This window comes from Platalea leucorodia (assembly GCF_965183815.1).
Source record: "Platalea leucorodia genome assembly, chromosome: 9".
Taxonomy (NCBI): Eukaryota; Metazoa; Chordata; class Aves; order Pelecaniformes; family Threskiornithidae; genus Platalea; species Platalea leucorodia.
The window spans coordinates 14,073,317-14,089,969 of NC_138831.1; the positions used below are offsets into that span (position 1 = coordinate 14,073,317).

Sequence of the window (16,653 nt, forward strand, 5' to 3'; positions counted from 1 at the left end):
AATAGTATTTGGCGAATGTATTTGACAAATTTCCCAGGTACTCGTCAAATATGACATGTACGCTCTGCAGTATTCGATCAGCTGTGTAACTGGCCAAATACTATCTGCTGAAAACTGGCAAAACGAGTTAAGCAATACTATACATTTGGCTATTTTTTTTTCTTCCTAGTATTGAAGCAAGTTTGGCAGTAAATAATTCCAGAACAAGTAGAAAGTTGTTATGTTGTGTTTAATCCCATACAGTGCATGATGAACATTATGCAGTGGCTGTGGCTTTTGATGGCATTGCTGAGCAGATATTTTTCACCATGGGTAGTCCTTTTAGACATTACAGGCCCTAAGCACATGTATTTTCTAGGCTTGATGAGGTGTTCCGATGGCAGGTCTAAAGACCCCCTAGTGTTACAAGCATCCTCTTTGATTTGATTAGTACTGTTTTAAGGTAACTGCATTATATAATGGCCACACATCTTCTGAGCCTAATTTAAGACAGAAATCCCAATTGCTATGTGAAACATGAAATGCTTTATCATCTTAATAAGCCTTCATAATCAAGTTAGTTTTGTCCCATATTTAATTTAGTCTTTGTCCTGGAAAAATTAAAGAAGCAAAGGAAAGATTCAGTGTAATTGTACTCTATACCATGTGGAGTTTTGACAGTCTTATGTCATAACAATGTGTAATGACTTGTTCATGTGGTTAATGAAGGTTGAGAAACAGATACCACTGTACATTCTAATGCTGTTCTAAATCTTTGAAGAGTGTTCCTATTTAATATTCCTATGACATGACTGTTGCTTAATCAGGACTTTACTCTTGCTGTTTCCCAAACTCAGTGCTGTCATCATTATGATTACCAGTGTACCATATATCCTCTTTTGTGTTTTTCACCATGTAAAATTTTTTTCTTAGTAGTTTGGGAAGTTCCTCTTTACTTTCAATTTAATCTCAGGATGAGGGATACATTGCACTGAGATTCTCTGTGTGGGATGATCAGAGTTAACCCATTTGACTTGATATTTTTTTGGCCCTTTGGTCACTAGAAGCAGGTGTTTCAGTCAGCTCAAATATTAATACTACCATTCTTGTTGTAGCACATATATGTATATATAATACTGAATAGGGAGAAAATCCATGGGGAAAAAGCAATTTACTCTGAATGTTTGCATATGCAAATTTTAGATGCATAGAACCGTTGAGTCCACTTAATCTCTCTGATCTCTTAATTTTTATGCACTTCATTATTTTCCATAATTGTTGTCTCAAGATGCTCCCTGCATGTGACCAGCCTCTGCAAGGAACAACTCTCATATTCTAGGTTTCAATCTTTCTCAAGTTGAATCTGCATGAGAATGGACCTCTCAAACCTTTAAGACCTTGGAGTTCTACTTTCTACTTTTGTGTAGAAAGCCTCTTTGACAGATTGGTTTTAAGGGGCCAAATTGAGTCATTTAGGGTCAAATCAGAAACTGCAAAATATTTGGTTACAGTTGCATTTTCACAATTTGGAAGTAGTGTTTGGTAAAAGTGTAATTCCATGTTGATCCAAAGCATGCTAAGGGCAGAGCATTGGTGACAGGTGCATCTTAACTATTTTATTTATTCTGTGGGATTTGAATTGACCCTGAGGGTATTTTGCCGATGTATATTCACAGGAAAAGCTCTGTCCTGGCATTCCTTATTGGAATCTCTTGGGTTCACTTGTCCAATTCACCTCCTTCCTGGTAGAACAGGAGGAGGTTAGTTCGATCCCTTGACGTATCTTGTGTTTATGACTGGTGAGCAGGAGGGTGCATTTATGCCTTTCTTTCTCTTGGGAGTGAATTTTTATTGTGGCAGCTATTGTTTCTGCCTTTTGTTAATACTTGAGGGGTCACACGGGCAGTGTCCAGTTTTCATAGGCGTCATGTTTTCCTGTTCTCTACCCTTCATATAAACACATTTGCAAAAAACATTATTCAAATCTGTCCAAGAGGCAATAATTGTTCTAAGGCTGTCTCTCACCTAACTAGAATATGGGCTGTTCTGTCTGCACCTCAAGGAGGGGACATAAAGATGATGCAGTGTACAGGAGCAATGACTTATTTATTGTCCCACCTATCCAGGAGCATAGCTCTTGGGCAACACTAAAAATTAGCTGCATGCTTCTTAGAAAGATTTGGCATAAGTTGGCGTTTGGGGAATGTCTTCTGCTGAAGTGGCCACTCAGATAAAATACTGCAAATAAATTACTTTGTTTTTGCTAACAAGGATGTAAGCAATTGCAAGGGAATAGAATCTCACTTTACTTCTCATTTCTTTGCAGCCTTGTGGATGATCGGTGTGTTGTACAGCCAGAAGCAGGTGATCTTAACAACCCACCCAAAAAATTTAGAGGTAAGTTTATTAGACAGCTTATTACCCTTCTAGTTGGAAGAAGTCCTTCATTTTGTGCAATCCCATGTAACTACTTTTGACCTCCACACTTTCTATAGAATATTTTAGTGTCATCTTCTTCCATGAAGGGCAACTCATGAGGGAAAAAAAAAAAAGTATGTAAGTGTGAATGTCTTGTGAAGTGAGTTGTGGGACTTAAAAAGAATGCTTTGTGAGGGGGTGGAGATGGGGTTGCCAATTGAAGTTGGCTTTCAGATCTGTCCAAACTTACAAGGTATCTATAAGTTTAATTTCTTTTTCTCCATACTATCATACATGCCATTTAGTACCAAACCTATCTCAGGGAAGAGGAAAATGAAAAGGAGCAAATGTTTCTCACAACTATTGTTGTTTGACCTCATTTGATATTAACTACGTTTGACTTTGCTTTCATTCTGCCAGGAAACTTATGCTTAGTGATAAGAAATTAATGCCTACTTCTTTGCACAGTTTGGCTAGGGCTGATTTGGGCTGATTTATTTCAGAAAAATCTCCAACAGGAAGAGAAGCACTAACTGGGATTTTTGTTTCGTAAGACCTTGAATTCTTCTTTTTTCATCCCCTGGTTGTATCTTTTACCCAAAGAATAGCTCAGCCACATATTTTAAAAATTTGATCTACCTTTTATTGCTGTTCTCAGATGTAGCAGCAACTGTTTGTCTTGTTTCTTTGCTGGATAAATCTCGTTTTCTTGCTTTTGCTTTGCCTTTATCAGTGGCTCAGAATTACCATAATTCTATTCAGGTTTGGCCAGAACTGCAGGTGATTGCCCTTGAAAATCATATACCTTCTGTACTGCTGGTTTTGTTTTTTGCTGTTGTTTGGTTTATGTTTGTTTGTTTGTTTTTTTTCCATGACATGAAGATGTCCCATAATGAAATACTGTTTTTAGAATATTGCTGAAGTCTGTGATTTCTCATTGCTTTTTCTCCCTTTTTACTGGAAAACTAAATAGCTGATGATTCAAATACTTGAAGAGGCAACCTGGGGAAGTTTTAGCATTCAATGTTAAGCTCTCCAGAAAAAGAACAATGGTGTTACGTGAACTAGAGCCCTGACTCTAGGCATTTCTTGACGTTAAAATCATATGAAGGAATAAAGCCAGATTTGACTGAGACTGCTGGGTGTAGAAGAAGGGGAGGGGAGAGAGAGAGAGAAAAGAATGAGAAAAAGGCAGTTCTTGCTAGCACAGTTTAGGAACTGCAAGTACGGAGAGACATTTGTCTGACATAAAACATTGTGGTTAGACATTGTAAATGTTCTCATATTACTTATAATTTATACATGGAGAAAGAATGGTGTGAACCTTTTCCAACCTTTGTAGTTACTTCAGTAAAGCTTTCATGGGGAAGTTTATGCTTAATGGTAAATGGCAACAAAAGTCATAAAATTTTAGCAGGCATTTCTGTTCTTTATACACATGCTTTATAAGTGTAGTCTAAGATAAAACGCTTTCCACGATAAATATGTTCAGAAGAAGTAATAATGAAGTTTATCACACCATCTTCAACACAAATGGAAAATACCCCTTTTTTTATTATGAAGCAAAGGCACCCAGAGGCTTGGCTGGGGTGTTGCACGGGAAGTCTCAGGCAAAGTCAGGAACTGCAGCCATGTCTCTGCAATCTTACTCGGTGTTTTTATGACACCTTGCAAAAATACCTCCCCTGCAAATGGAACACAAGGCCTTCCCTAAGGTGCACTTATCCAAACAACATTTACATCTGGGATATAAAGCAACTATGCGCATCTGGTGAATGAAATTCAGTAGTCCCAATATTTAGTTTTGCCATACTTGAGATTTAGTCTTCATTGCCTTGGGCAGTGGCGCAGGTACAGCAGATCAGTAGCGCAAGACACCTTTTGTACAGTAGCAGCGTGGGAACTGATGTGGAAACGTTCTGGTATCCAGTAAACCTCGTACGTGGTGCCCACGTTTGTTCAGTGATGTCACGTAGTCCATACTAGACATCACAGGATCTCTGCAGTTTGAGGCCTGAGAAGAAGCGTGATCTTGGTTTGAATTCGAATAGGTGTAAAACACTGGCACTGGTAACTGAGAAGTAACTTCTGAAAATCTCATTAGAGCAGGACCAAAATTAACCAAATGTAAGTGACTTACATTATAGCTTTACACAGTACTGGAAAAATGCCTCTATGCTATAACCTGTTTTATATCTATGTGCGAATCCTCTTTCAAATAAGCTGTGCTTTAAGGCGTCCAGACGCAGGTCAGTAAAATCTGCAGTCACCTTCTGGGAGGAACACTGAACCTGTGACTTCGTGGCCAGTCTTGAGGATCTTGCTTTGGGTAGTATTTTTAAGAAACGTAGTTCTAAGCCTCTCTGAGCAGATCTGTCTTCTGTGGGCAGATCTAAAACAGTTGTAAGTACCACTTTGATTAAGCATGAAAATTATGAGAGATATCTAGAAGCAAGATTTACTGCTTAGATATGCAAGAAAAAGTAATGTGAAACTAAAGCATATATATCCAGTAGCAGAATTAATCCATCCTGCTTTTTTCTTAGCCATGGGTGTTTCAGGTTTTAAAAAGTCTTGTTGCCTAGGCTACACTTAATCAGTTGCATCTCGTGGCAGCAGTGGGGCCCTGGTCTAGAGGGTGGTGGTTTTTCTTTCCTCTCTACTGTAGACCCTTGAAAAAGAGCTGCTGTGCCCAAAGTGGTGGTGTACATGCACCATCCTTCTTCCTGGAGAGAGCCGCGCTCATACCAAAGGCAGCTGACAGTAATACTTAGCCATGAGTATATGCTGTCACTAAATGCTGATGACCTGCTTGTGGTGTGAAAATAGTCCCTGCCTGAGGAATGTGTTTGTAAAACCAAGCACTTCATAGCTGAAATGGAGGTGGGTTTTGTGTGCTAGTAAGTCACTCCTTTTATAAAAACATTGGCTTCAAGTTGTCGTGAGGAAGATTCAGTGAGGGAAGCTTAATGTGTGTTTGGTTGAACTGGGTTGAACAGAACGATTCGCAGCAGCACGACTGGAGTCGGAGATGGGAGCGATAGAGCCTTTCAGTCTGCTTGGAGGAAAATGTACAGAGGTATTCTGAGGACATGAGGGCTCGCTTTGTTGACAAAAGTTGTGGAAAAAAGTAGGCTGACGGAGTAATCTGGTGGTGGTGGAGCCCTGAAAGGGATGAAATGTAAGAGGAGGCTGAGAGTAAGGTGGGATAGAGTTCAGGTGAGATTTGGAGTGTGGTATAAAAGTATAAATGAGACATTAAAAAAAAAAAAAAAGTTCAGAGGGAGTATTGGAAAAAAACTGAAGTGCCAGAGTTGGAAAGAACTCTAAAGAAAGGTATTAAGTCCCACAGCCTCAAGTTACTATGAGTGTTTGCCAGTAGTTATTTCACATATTAAATGCTGTTGTGCCTCTAGGTCCTTAATATTAGTTTGATCACTTGAAGGTGTGAAGGCTGGGGGGTTTTTTTCTTCCTTTTTCCCATCCCAATCAGAAGTAGATAGCACCTGAAGTTAGTGGTTTGAGGTTGGATGGTAATTATGGTCTGTGAGGTTTCAGTGGATGGTGTTTTTTTTTTTTTAAAGTACAGTGTTTCTCTGGCCCTTCATGTTTTCAGCTCCAACTAATTCAAAAGTCCTCTAAAACTGCCTTGCAAAATGTTAAGACTTAAGAGTACATTCATTAGGCTGTTTCTTTTTAAAAATGTTAATATGAAAATTCTTGCGAAAGAGTACTTTACTTAACTGGTCTGAATATACTGTGTACAGATGAGATTCCTGGAAAAAATCCTAGTTGTACGAGTCTCCAAAAAAAGAGAGAGTGTGACAGTTCCTTGGTTATCTGCACTGCTTTGAACAAAAAAAGACATTTTACTTATTTTATAAAGCTGGAATTGCTGCTCTAATTGCCGTCTTTGAGTATGACTGTGCATCTGAATAGTGACTATAAATGAACATCCTTTTAATATGCATGGATTTATGTGGAAACTATGAACTACAGCTGACCCTCTAGCTAGGCTAAAAGCACCAGTGTTTCATTAGAAATCATTTGTACTTGAGTGCACAGAGATGGATAGCTATTTTGCAAATTAAAGTAAGACCTAGCAATAGTGGTGAAACTGAAGCACAGCCCAGGGCTGATAATTTTGGGCTCTAGCTGTTTGTTCTGTGCTCTGTTAGTTTGTATGTGCTTTTGCAGAGGTTTTATTTGTGTTCATTTTGTATTGGAACGTAGTGCTGTGCTAAGCCAAATGGGTTTGTTAATGCAAGACACTGCTACTACACCAAAACAGTCTGTCTGACAGCCTTCTCAGGATGTTCCTTACAGCTCTTTATTTGGGATGCAGATCTGTCTGCCAGGGATCCAGAGGCTTTGCAATGGCTGTATGAAACTCAGGAAAAAGGGCACTTACTGGGTTAATTTGTCCAGCAGCTACCTCCTTCCAGAACATTGTTTTAGTAGTTGCTGGGCAACACTCTTTTTTTGGCAAGATGTTCAAGGAATGAACCCATATCTTAGACTTAAAATACCCTCATGGTGAAGCAGAAGATGAGTAGTTCAAATTCCATTTGTTCTTTTGATCCTAATCCATACTGTATGCTCTTTCTGAATATTGCCTTCACAAAGCCTTAGGTTAGTTAGTGGTGGTAGGGGCTAGCACTGAGGGTCTTGGCTTTTGAACTACAAGCTCCTCTTCAGTAGAAGAAATGAGCTGGGCACTACAAAGAAGCTTTAATATATAAATATATATGTATAAAAAAACCCAATATATATCCCTACACACCACTTCTTTTGATAGATTTCTCTTAAATTCCCTTTGTGCTCAGCATTGGTGAAAGTCAATACACTTCTCCATCACAGAAATGTTTTGAGTTCTGTTTTGTTCTTCGTAGCTTTGCCATCAATGATCTGAAACCTATACGCTATTGCTTTGTTTAATATGAAGGAAAACATATAATTTATGCAGTACTGATAGAGGCTATGGAGTTATTTAGCCTTATTTAGCCAATGCAAGCTTGTTTATAGTTTGGCATTAGAACTGAGATTAAGGGAATTTCCAGTTGAAGGGTCACAGACATAGTTTTCCCAGACACTTCAGAATATTAAAGAAACAAACTAAAACAAATACCCGGATCCTCTGCCAAATATTAGCAGCATATAGAAATGCGCTTTCTAGGTGGTAAGGTAGTTCAGTACCATCCCCTGTACTCAAGAAGAATTTTTTGTGGTATAAGCCATTAGGTATCACATGTTCAGCTGCAGGTAAGTGTGTAGCCTCAAATCCTATTGCTCTCTGTATGCTCTCCATGCATACTTTTTCAAATCTACTCTGGTGAAAGCAATTATATCGTCTCAGATTGCTTTTTAAACTTTGATGTGAAATAGTCTGAATTGTATGACTTCCTGCATACATTAGATGAGTTTGAGTAGGTGTTTTGCAGAGGTTTGAGGGCATATTCCTGCAGTAATGGTGAGAAGAAGAGAAGTGATAGAGCTGGGCTTCATGGCCATGTTTAGGCTCCTTTTTCTCTTTGAACATGGAGTTTCTAATGATGGTGAAATGTTTGGGTATGTTAATTATTAAGGTGCCTAGATTCCTTTAAGGAATATTTAAACAAATGTCTAAATACGGCCTTTTTCACTCTGATAACCATGTATTAGCAGATAAAACAGCAGGATTCCTTTTTCATGCAGGAGGCAGAACTTTTGAGAGTGCTTGAGTGTTAAGTTCAAAGCTTAGTATGGTGGTTTTGAAGAGAAATAGAAAAGTTACTCCTTTTCAGTTTTGAGGTGTCCAGGAGAGATTAAAATGCACACACTGAATACCAAAAGTAGGAAGTGGGGCAACAATAGTAAATACCCACTTAACTAACTTCTCTGTTTTATGGCCAAACACCATAAAAAGAAAAAAATATGCTTCTTAGCCCCTTTTCTAAAAGAGTACTAGTATCATGATTTAGTGTAAAATCAAAAGAAACTTTTGGGTTGGTATGATGGAAGAGAAAAATGATAAAAATACAGTCTCATGTTGTGACTATAATTTTTTTATTTAAAATTGAAGCATTGATCATTTTGAATAGGAAAAATCTATCGATATAGTTAAGATATCTAAAATAGACTTTGCCTTGATGAGAGATCCTTTAGTATGATTCTCAGTATTTATAGAACTGTACTAGAAAACTGCCAACTGCTAGTACGCATTTGAATTCGATGCCCTTTATACGATGAAGAAATCCTGAGCACTGTCTCTAAAATGTGAATCTGTAGCCCACTGCATCCTACGTACAAGCAGATGTTATAGACAATTGTCACTGTGGCATTTAGGTATTTCAAAAAACTGGAAAGTCAGAAGCACTGCATTTTCATACAGACAAATGTGCTTTATATCTGCTAAAGCTTGGAAAACCCTGTGAGAGAGAGAGTCCTAATCAAGAGTTGATGCACCACTTACATGAGGACACCCACGCCTCCTTCCTCTGTGCAGGTGAGATGGTAGGCAATGTACACTGCCTTCTCTGCTGGCCCTTGGTGACTTCCGAGGAACATCACAAACGCCTCATCTCCAACCAGTTTTTATCCACGGGTTTTGTGGTAGTGCCTGCCTCATTAATGATTACTTTTATGGCTTACTATATTAGCAAGCAGAGGAGGAATTGGAGCTTTCCTGTTATGAGCACAGCTGGAGAATAGGTGTTACACTCTAACTTGCGTAGCTGCTATGTCCTGTAATTTATTTAAATGTGCAAAAGTAGCTTGCATTGCTGTGAAATCCAATAGCGATTGGATGCAGGAACCAAAAGGAACTTTTTTTTTTTTTCCCCACACAGGAAGGTAAGTATTGCCATTGAGAGTGAATAGAAAAGCAGGTTTTATTTAATTTGCTGTGTCTATTGCAGTGTGGTTCCTTACTGGCCTATTAAGCAAGACAAGTTTGTAGTCCAGTTGGTAGCTATGCATGCTGAAGCACCAGGACATCCTGAAGACATCCCAACTCCATGATGCAGATGTGCTTTGCTGAAACACTGGATAAATGATTGGCTAAATAATTATTGGTTTAATTGAAATGGTTTAGCATGGTTTTGCTGTGTCCTAGTGATGGGGTACCAAGACCATAATGGGAAGGGTCTGTATGGCACAGATTACAAGAGTGTCTATTCAACTTGGCCTTAAAAAGTTGTAGATAGTGAACAAGAAGAGGGGACAGGTCTGTTTGGGATACCAGGCGCAGGCTCTGAAGATTGGCTAGGCTGCATTTGCATGCTGGTCTGTACTGAGAGTACTGTGGTCAAACAGCTGTCTGCCAACTTCTGGTTTTAAAGTGCTTTCATCTTGGATGTTTTGCATCTAGATGAAGGCAGAGCAAAGCCCCTTTGAAATAGAAAGCGGCCATTAATATGCATAACTGGAATGCTGTATGAAAAACGCAATCTGTTGGTTAAGGTTCTGCAAAAGAACAAGGGGGGACTTAGTTGAACTCCTAGTGTGAAGTTTTATGATCTATGTGATTCGTTTGCCCATTTAAAGAATGTGGGTAGTAATTCTGTACTGATGAGACATACTATGCAGGACAACAGGGGAAATGAGCTGGTGCAGTGACCATGTCCTAAAAGTGAAGAAATAAGCCAAGTGCTGGTTTGAATGTTCATTCTTTCTTAACAGCTCTCACAGGTCAGAGCTTTTTCCCTTGTGGAAAGTTCAGGGTATTTCAGGTAGGATCGAGGGAGGGATTGCCAAAAAGCAGTTCTTAGCTATTAAGTAGAACAGTACTGTTAATAAACCTAGCCCCAACCTTGTAGACAAAAGAATACTGTGGCTTTGTTGCCATAGTTTCAGTGCAAAATCTGACCTTAGCTACAATAACATTCGGTTAGAAAGAACTAGCTAATCAGTTTTCTAAAATTAGTGTGTTCCCTAGTACATAAGCCAGTATGAACAGGATATTTAATGAAATATTATACTTAGTCACAAGAGCCCAAGGGAGTGAAAAGCCTTGATGAATTGTGGGGGTGGGGTGACATTGGTGCATATCTTTTAATATAGCAAAGTTATTAAAATTTGTGGCTTGCTTAATATTTAGGGTAGCTGAACTGTTGTGCTCTTTTGTGCACTCAATCTACTTTGTTCCTTTTAAAAGCTCTCGGAGTCTGTTCTGTAAGCTGGGAAGACTGAGATGCTGGTGAGTCTCATCAATACTAAGTACTTCCAGAGGACCTTCAAATAAACTTCAGAGCTGGTGTTGTGCTTTTTGTTAGTACAGCGTGAGTGCTTTGCAGATGAAGGAGTCTTACTCATATAGAAGGATACAAATACTGAAGCAGATGGATGAAGTCATGAAGTTTGTGGGGAAAAAAAACTGCGTGAGGGAAGCAGTCTCCCAGGTATTAGGTACTAGGCATCCTCAGCTTTTCACTCGTTGTCTCAAGTGTTGAGAAACTTAAGGGATAGATTTGGAGAGGGGCTGGTTGGTAAGGTCTGGCATGTAGAATATTTCTGTCAGTCCAGAACACCTGACTTGAGAGTGCATTTATTACTCCTGAGGCTCCCTGGCCTAGCCTTGGGTGAGATTTTATCAAACTGTGGTAACCTAGAGTCAAAGATTTGTTTCTTGGCAGTATGGGAACTGTGATGAATTATCAGGTTTTCCTATGTGCAAGTTGGTTATTCGGGTATTAATATAAGAAAAATATGTAATATGCAAATTAGGGGGGATGGCTAGGTGAGCTGTCTGTTATTCACTTCTGTTTGAAATTTAAGGTCTCATTCAGCCTGCTCAGTGTTTCTGCCTGGCTGAACTGTATTGCCCATGTAGCTTTTTGGAGTCACCAACATGCTGAATTTTTCTCACTGTGGCGTCTTGAATGGTAGCTTGCAGCTAAGGAAACTGAACTGCCTGCTCTGCAAATCTGACGTACAGGATCATGCTAGCGAAACGCAGCTTTGCTGGCAGCGCTGAGACGAGAGCCTTTGGCATCCAGCTCTCCATCCCAACTTGCCTGCTCTATCACGCGGTGATGAGCAGTGTTCCCCTACTGCTTGGTGCTTGAGAGATACCAAATGCATGGGAAGAAGATTTCGACAAGGAGCATCTAAATGATGCTTACCAATTTGGTAGTAGCTTTTGTTGTTTCTGTCAACCAGAGTGAGTTACTAATGAATCCCCACCTCTTCTAACAGTGCTTTGCAGTTAAGCTTAAAAGTGCCTGTAATTAGTCAAAAGCAACTGTAATTAACTTAGTGAATTCCCTGAGACTTAGCTTTGGACTGTCCTGGATATGTAGAAGCACAAACATTTGGTAACAAATGCAGTGGAATTTTATTGAGAAAAACGTTTTTCACCTTGAATGCGCTGACACTTGCATAGCTGAGCTGTCAAGCAGATCTTCTTGGCTCTCTTGGTTTTGCTTCTGCGACATGTAGCTTATGGTTCCTGATACAGCACACAGTCACAGGAAGGTGTGATCCATATTCTTGGATCTTCCAATTCAGATTAGCGTGTTTATGCATTGGGCTTTGTGTTTTTCTGCCTTGTAAACCCAGCTGCCTTCCCTGTAAACTTTAGGAAACCATACCTAGTTTTCCCTTTGGCAGAGGTATGAACGATCTCAAGTGTTTTACCCTTTACATTTTTATGTGACCAAATTTGATTTCCTCTTACCCTTTGACTCAGTGTGATCATGAGGTGTTTCATTTTTCAGTGGGAGCAGATAAGTCTGGTGTGACGCTCCTGAGGACCTCGTGCGTGTCTAACTCCGAATTCGGAGAGTCTGTTTTGTAGGTTCTCACTTCTCTGTTGCTTTTAGGATAGAGTGAAGTTCTGTGCTCCTTGTAGTAGCAGTAAGTTATGCTAAAAGCTTAGATTATTTTACTTTACCTAAAAAATAAGGCTTTATGTTTTGCAAGGACTTACAGTTCAAAAATATTTTCAATTTAGGTCATTTACTTAAGGACACAAGAGAGATATATGCTAAGTACCTGCACCAAGGACGTCTTACAGGTACTGTGTCCAAGTGCCACATGAAAGTCATTAGTGAAAGAGGAACCCAGCCTCAAACCAGAAGTTAAATAATTTCACTTCTTATTTTCTGGGTAGCCTGTTCTTCACTGAACAAGAGTCCTGACTAAAGTGGTGGTATCTCCTCAGCTGTAAGCTCAGGGAAGTAATGCTCTAAGTACTTCTATTTCAGAGCAGTCAGAAGAAAAACGGTGAGGCTGCCAGCATAGCCAGCCATAAAAATGTGCTGTTACAAAAACCGCACCTTCCCAGTTGTCTTCAGTGAGCAGTCTGTGACACTTGTGTCTTCCTCCATTCCCACATTGCTGCCGGAGATTGAATTCCCTGTCCTTCTCGTTGCAGAATTTGGATTCATCTTTCAAGATGAAGTATAGTACTTAATGTGTCAACACCTGAGTGTGATTTCTCTTCTTCAATTATTGATGCATTAATAACACCTCCAGCTGAGTTCTTCACATTGCTGGGTGGAGATGAAGGTGCCAGTGCTAATCTGTCAAGCTCCTTATGATTTGGGACTTGTCTGTGTAAAAATCTCTAGTCTGTCCTGCATAACTTTAAAGTTTGTGATCCAAATGCTAGGAGGCAAGAGAGTTGTTGGAGAAGGTTCTTGATTCTGAAAATTGCATTGCATTTTTTGCGATCCAGAATGGAATTTGCTGCTTTGAGATCAGTCTTGGGAAGCACCTACTGGTTCTTCAGGAATAAACTGGAAAATACCAGTTTGTTTCCTTGCTTGGCAACTGACTGGCTGGGGTAGGGAGTTATAAAAATCCCAGATTAGCATTTAGTGGCCCCTAACAAATGCAACTGCTATAAAGAAGCCTTGTGTTTCTCACCTAGAAAAAGTATTGTTTGTAAACACATCTATGCTGATTTTTCTAATTTGCGTTAAAAAAAATTGCATCTGTAGGAGGCTGTTTCTTATGCACTGTACTTGCCTTTTAAACTTTTGACTTTGTGGTCATAGCAAAGGACAAAATGCATGCAGTGTTTGGTGTAATTTTGTGGAAGCTCAAGTGGATGCTTTCTGCCAGCTGGTAACTGGTAACTGAGCTGTTTGTGCTGGTCTGGATGCAGGCTAGCAGAGATGCTGAGAAATCCGAGCTCAGTAGCTCGTATTAAATACTGTTATCTTGCTGTGAAAGTCAAAGCGTTTAGGTTGGCATGTCTCATGTGAATGTTTCAAACGCTAGAATAGCCATTACAGATTGACTGACACTAAATGCAGTGTTCCTCAAAAATTTTATTCTAATGAACAAGTTATTATTCAGTCAAGTAAGAGAGTTACTTATGTGTTAGGACTAACACTTCCTTCATACCTAATTTGTGAAAATAATCAGTACTGAGTTCTCAGTGTTGGCAATTATCATCTGTTTTGATTATATAATATAGAGAAGTTCAATGAAAACATAACTCCTTGTATTTTGGTTGAAGAGTCTTTCTGTAGCTCTGTCAGATTTTTAGAATAAGAAATCACCTCCAAGCTGTACTGATAGTGGAGAAACGGTGACATTGCTAGAAAATGCTGTGACAGGATTCTCTCCTGCTTTAACTAGAACAAATTATCTCCGAGTCAGATTTTATTAAGGATACAGAAAGCTTTGCTATGCAAAAGCAATCTGGTAGCACTTAGACCTTGTATTTAGTGAATGTCAGCCCTTTTATTCGTTGAGGTTAAAAATTATACAAGGAAAAAATAAACACAGAACTTGTAGGCATGAGGAAGTGAGAGAGCTGGATGAGGGAGCAGCCATCCTGAAAAGGAAAAAATCTTAGCTATATCTACAAAAATCCTGCCCCCCCTTCAGAGCTGTGTGTGATCTCCAGCCAGCACCAGTTAACTTTAAACAACCCTACTGGGCAGTGGTTCAGGCTGATGGTGGCCCGGCGGTCTCTAGGACTGGGGTGGGGGCTCACTACAAAAGGGGTGGTTTGTGTTAGGGATTCCAGTCCATGACTGCTCCTTATGCCATAAAGCTGTGTTTTATTTTTGAAGAACCAAGAATAAATCTTAGTATTATTAGGATGTAAGTGGTACCTATGTGGAAAGTGGAAAAGCTGAATCCCTTCGCTGCAAACCTCTGAAGTGAAATTGTTAGAGCCTGATGATGCTGGGATACTGAATGTGACCAGAGCAAGAGAGGATTGAGCTGCGTTTTTAGTTGGATGTTTTTCAAAACACCTTCAAAAGCAGAAGTTGCAGGACTGATCTGGCAAATGCTTCACCAGCCCAGCCTGGAAGTTTGGATTAATCGTCACCAAAGGCTTCAGATACAGGCTGAGGAACCACGTTGTGGGTTTGTGGTGTCGCTGGGTTGTGAATGGCACAGCACAGGCGGAGATGACTTTCTCAGCTACAGCATTTTTCTGTTCATTTAACTAGATGTTCTTGTGAGAAGCACCCAGGTGCCTTTGACTTCTCACTCATGTCCGAACATCAATATTAAGCAAAGGCGCTTTTTGGAGCGTATACGTACATACAGCTTTTTAGGGGGTTGTGTTGACTGACTTAGTTCTGTCCTTCAAGAGTGCATTTTGCATATTGATTAAAAGGCAAATAATTATCTGTACCCATGTGATCACAATGAAGTGACACTAGAAAGGTGATAAGAACAAGAGCAACTAAATTATCAAGTTTTTCTGGGAAACAAAAATCATATCCGATGTGGTTGCTGTAAGAGCATTTAGCTATGGAAACGGGATGGTGACTGCATGCCGTGCATGTGCTCAGTACTGAGCAATCCATAGGAGAATCATCTTTCCCTGCTGCAAAGTACATACTCTAAATAGGAATGACAGTACCCTATGAGCTAGTGTCGTAGGGATTGGAAGGTAAAGTCTGAAGGCAATATAGATTTTACGGATAATTCTTGGTTATCAGTGACAAGTTTTAAAATAAGCTAAGAATTTATATCCTCCCACTCCTTGTCAGGCAGATGGCCTTGGTCATGGAAAATGACAATGAAGAGAAGATCCTTCAAATATGATCTACAAGATTTAATTCCAAATATATTTTTTTCCATATGCTATCAGTCATGTGCTTAAAGTTTTTGTGTTTTGTGGAGACTTGGGAGTCTTGACAGATGATAATTTTGCATTGGGATCAGAATTTGCCTGCAGAGAACTCTTTGGAATTTAACAGCTTATTTGTCTTACATTCTCCTTACAGGTTGGCTCGTGTATGTGTGTATATATATATATAAAAAGAAAAAGAAAAATTGCCAGAGAAGGGAGTACACTATATATAGATTTTACATTTAAATGTAGTAACTTTTGTGCTGAATATCCACTAATATTTCAGATCGGCTTCTTTTAACCTTAATATTCTGCTTGACATTTAATTTCTAATTTTTATCTGATGCAAAAATTGAGAGGGTGTTTTTATATTTATTTGCTTTTAGTATTTAGCTGAAATTACCTTGAAAGGTCGGCAGCCATCACCGTAGCTTTTCAGTCTTCACAATCCTCAATGCTAAACAGTAGTTTTAAGGACCTTGAAGGCATATGGGTTGCAGAGAAAGCCATAAAGGGAACAAATGTGAGTAATTAGTGCCTCTATGAAATGTTTGATTGAGGGGAAACCCTGCAGCTGTGTTGAGACTACACTCATTGCAGTCAGTGTGAACTTGGCCTGAGGAAGGACTTCAGACCAAGCCTGCAGTGGCAGTCAAATTTATCAAGGACCGTGAAGAAGCTGCCCTTAAAATGGGGTAGTGTTTTTGGATGAGTGTTGCGTTGGGGTATGGGAATTGAGACAGAAGTGCATGGCAGTGCATTTCCAGAGGGGTACCACAATTCACTTGTGCTGCCTCTGCCCCCCAGGCCAGCATCCATTAAACGGGGAGCAGAAGGGATGAGGGAGAGGGAGTAGCACAAGGGAGAGAGGAAAGCCCTTTGCAGGCTTTTGAGAAGATGGGGAGTTCATATGGGATTCTTATTCTTTACGTTGGTGAGAATAACTGAATGTTCAGAATAAAACTGGATGAAATATTTTATTCTTGTAACTTTTCCAAGAAACCTTTATTGAAAAGAATATGAAAATACTGGAGTTTTTCATTTTCTGAAGTTCAAAAGAAAAAAGAAACACAAACGAAAACTGTGGGGAAAACTGTGAAAGTTCTTAGAAAAAAAATTGTCAGAAAAAGTGGTTCTTTTTTCAGACATTTTCCAGGGGGGAGGGGATTTCTCTTTGCAGAAATTTCTTTCTTTCAGCTTTCTGTGATAAAGCTCTCATAACTGACAGT

General features: G+C 39.5%; 1 protein-coding gene across 4 annotated transcripts in view; it reads left to right on the top strand.

Annotated features, from left to right (window-relative positions):
• ITPR1 (inositol 1,4,5-trisphosphate receptor type 1) overlaps positions 1-16,653 on the top strand; it is a 186,530-nt gene that overhangs the window by 21,802 nt on the left and 148,075 nt on the right. For all 4 annotated transcript variants that reach the window (XM_082321383.1, XM_082321382.1, XM_082321385.1 and 1 more), the window contains exon 3: positions 2,306-2,376. In XM_082321383.1, the coding sequence (XP_082177509.1) occupies positions 2,306-2,376 (71 nt within the window). The remainder of the gene's footprint in view (positions 1-2,305; positions 2,377-16,653) is intronic.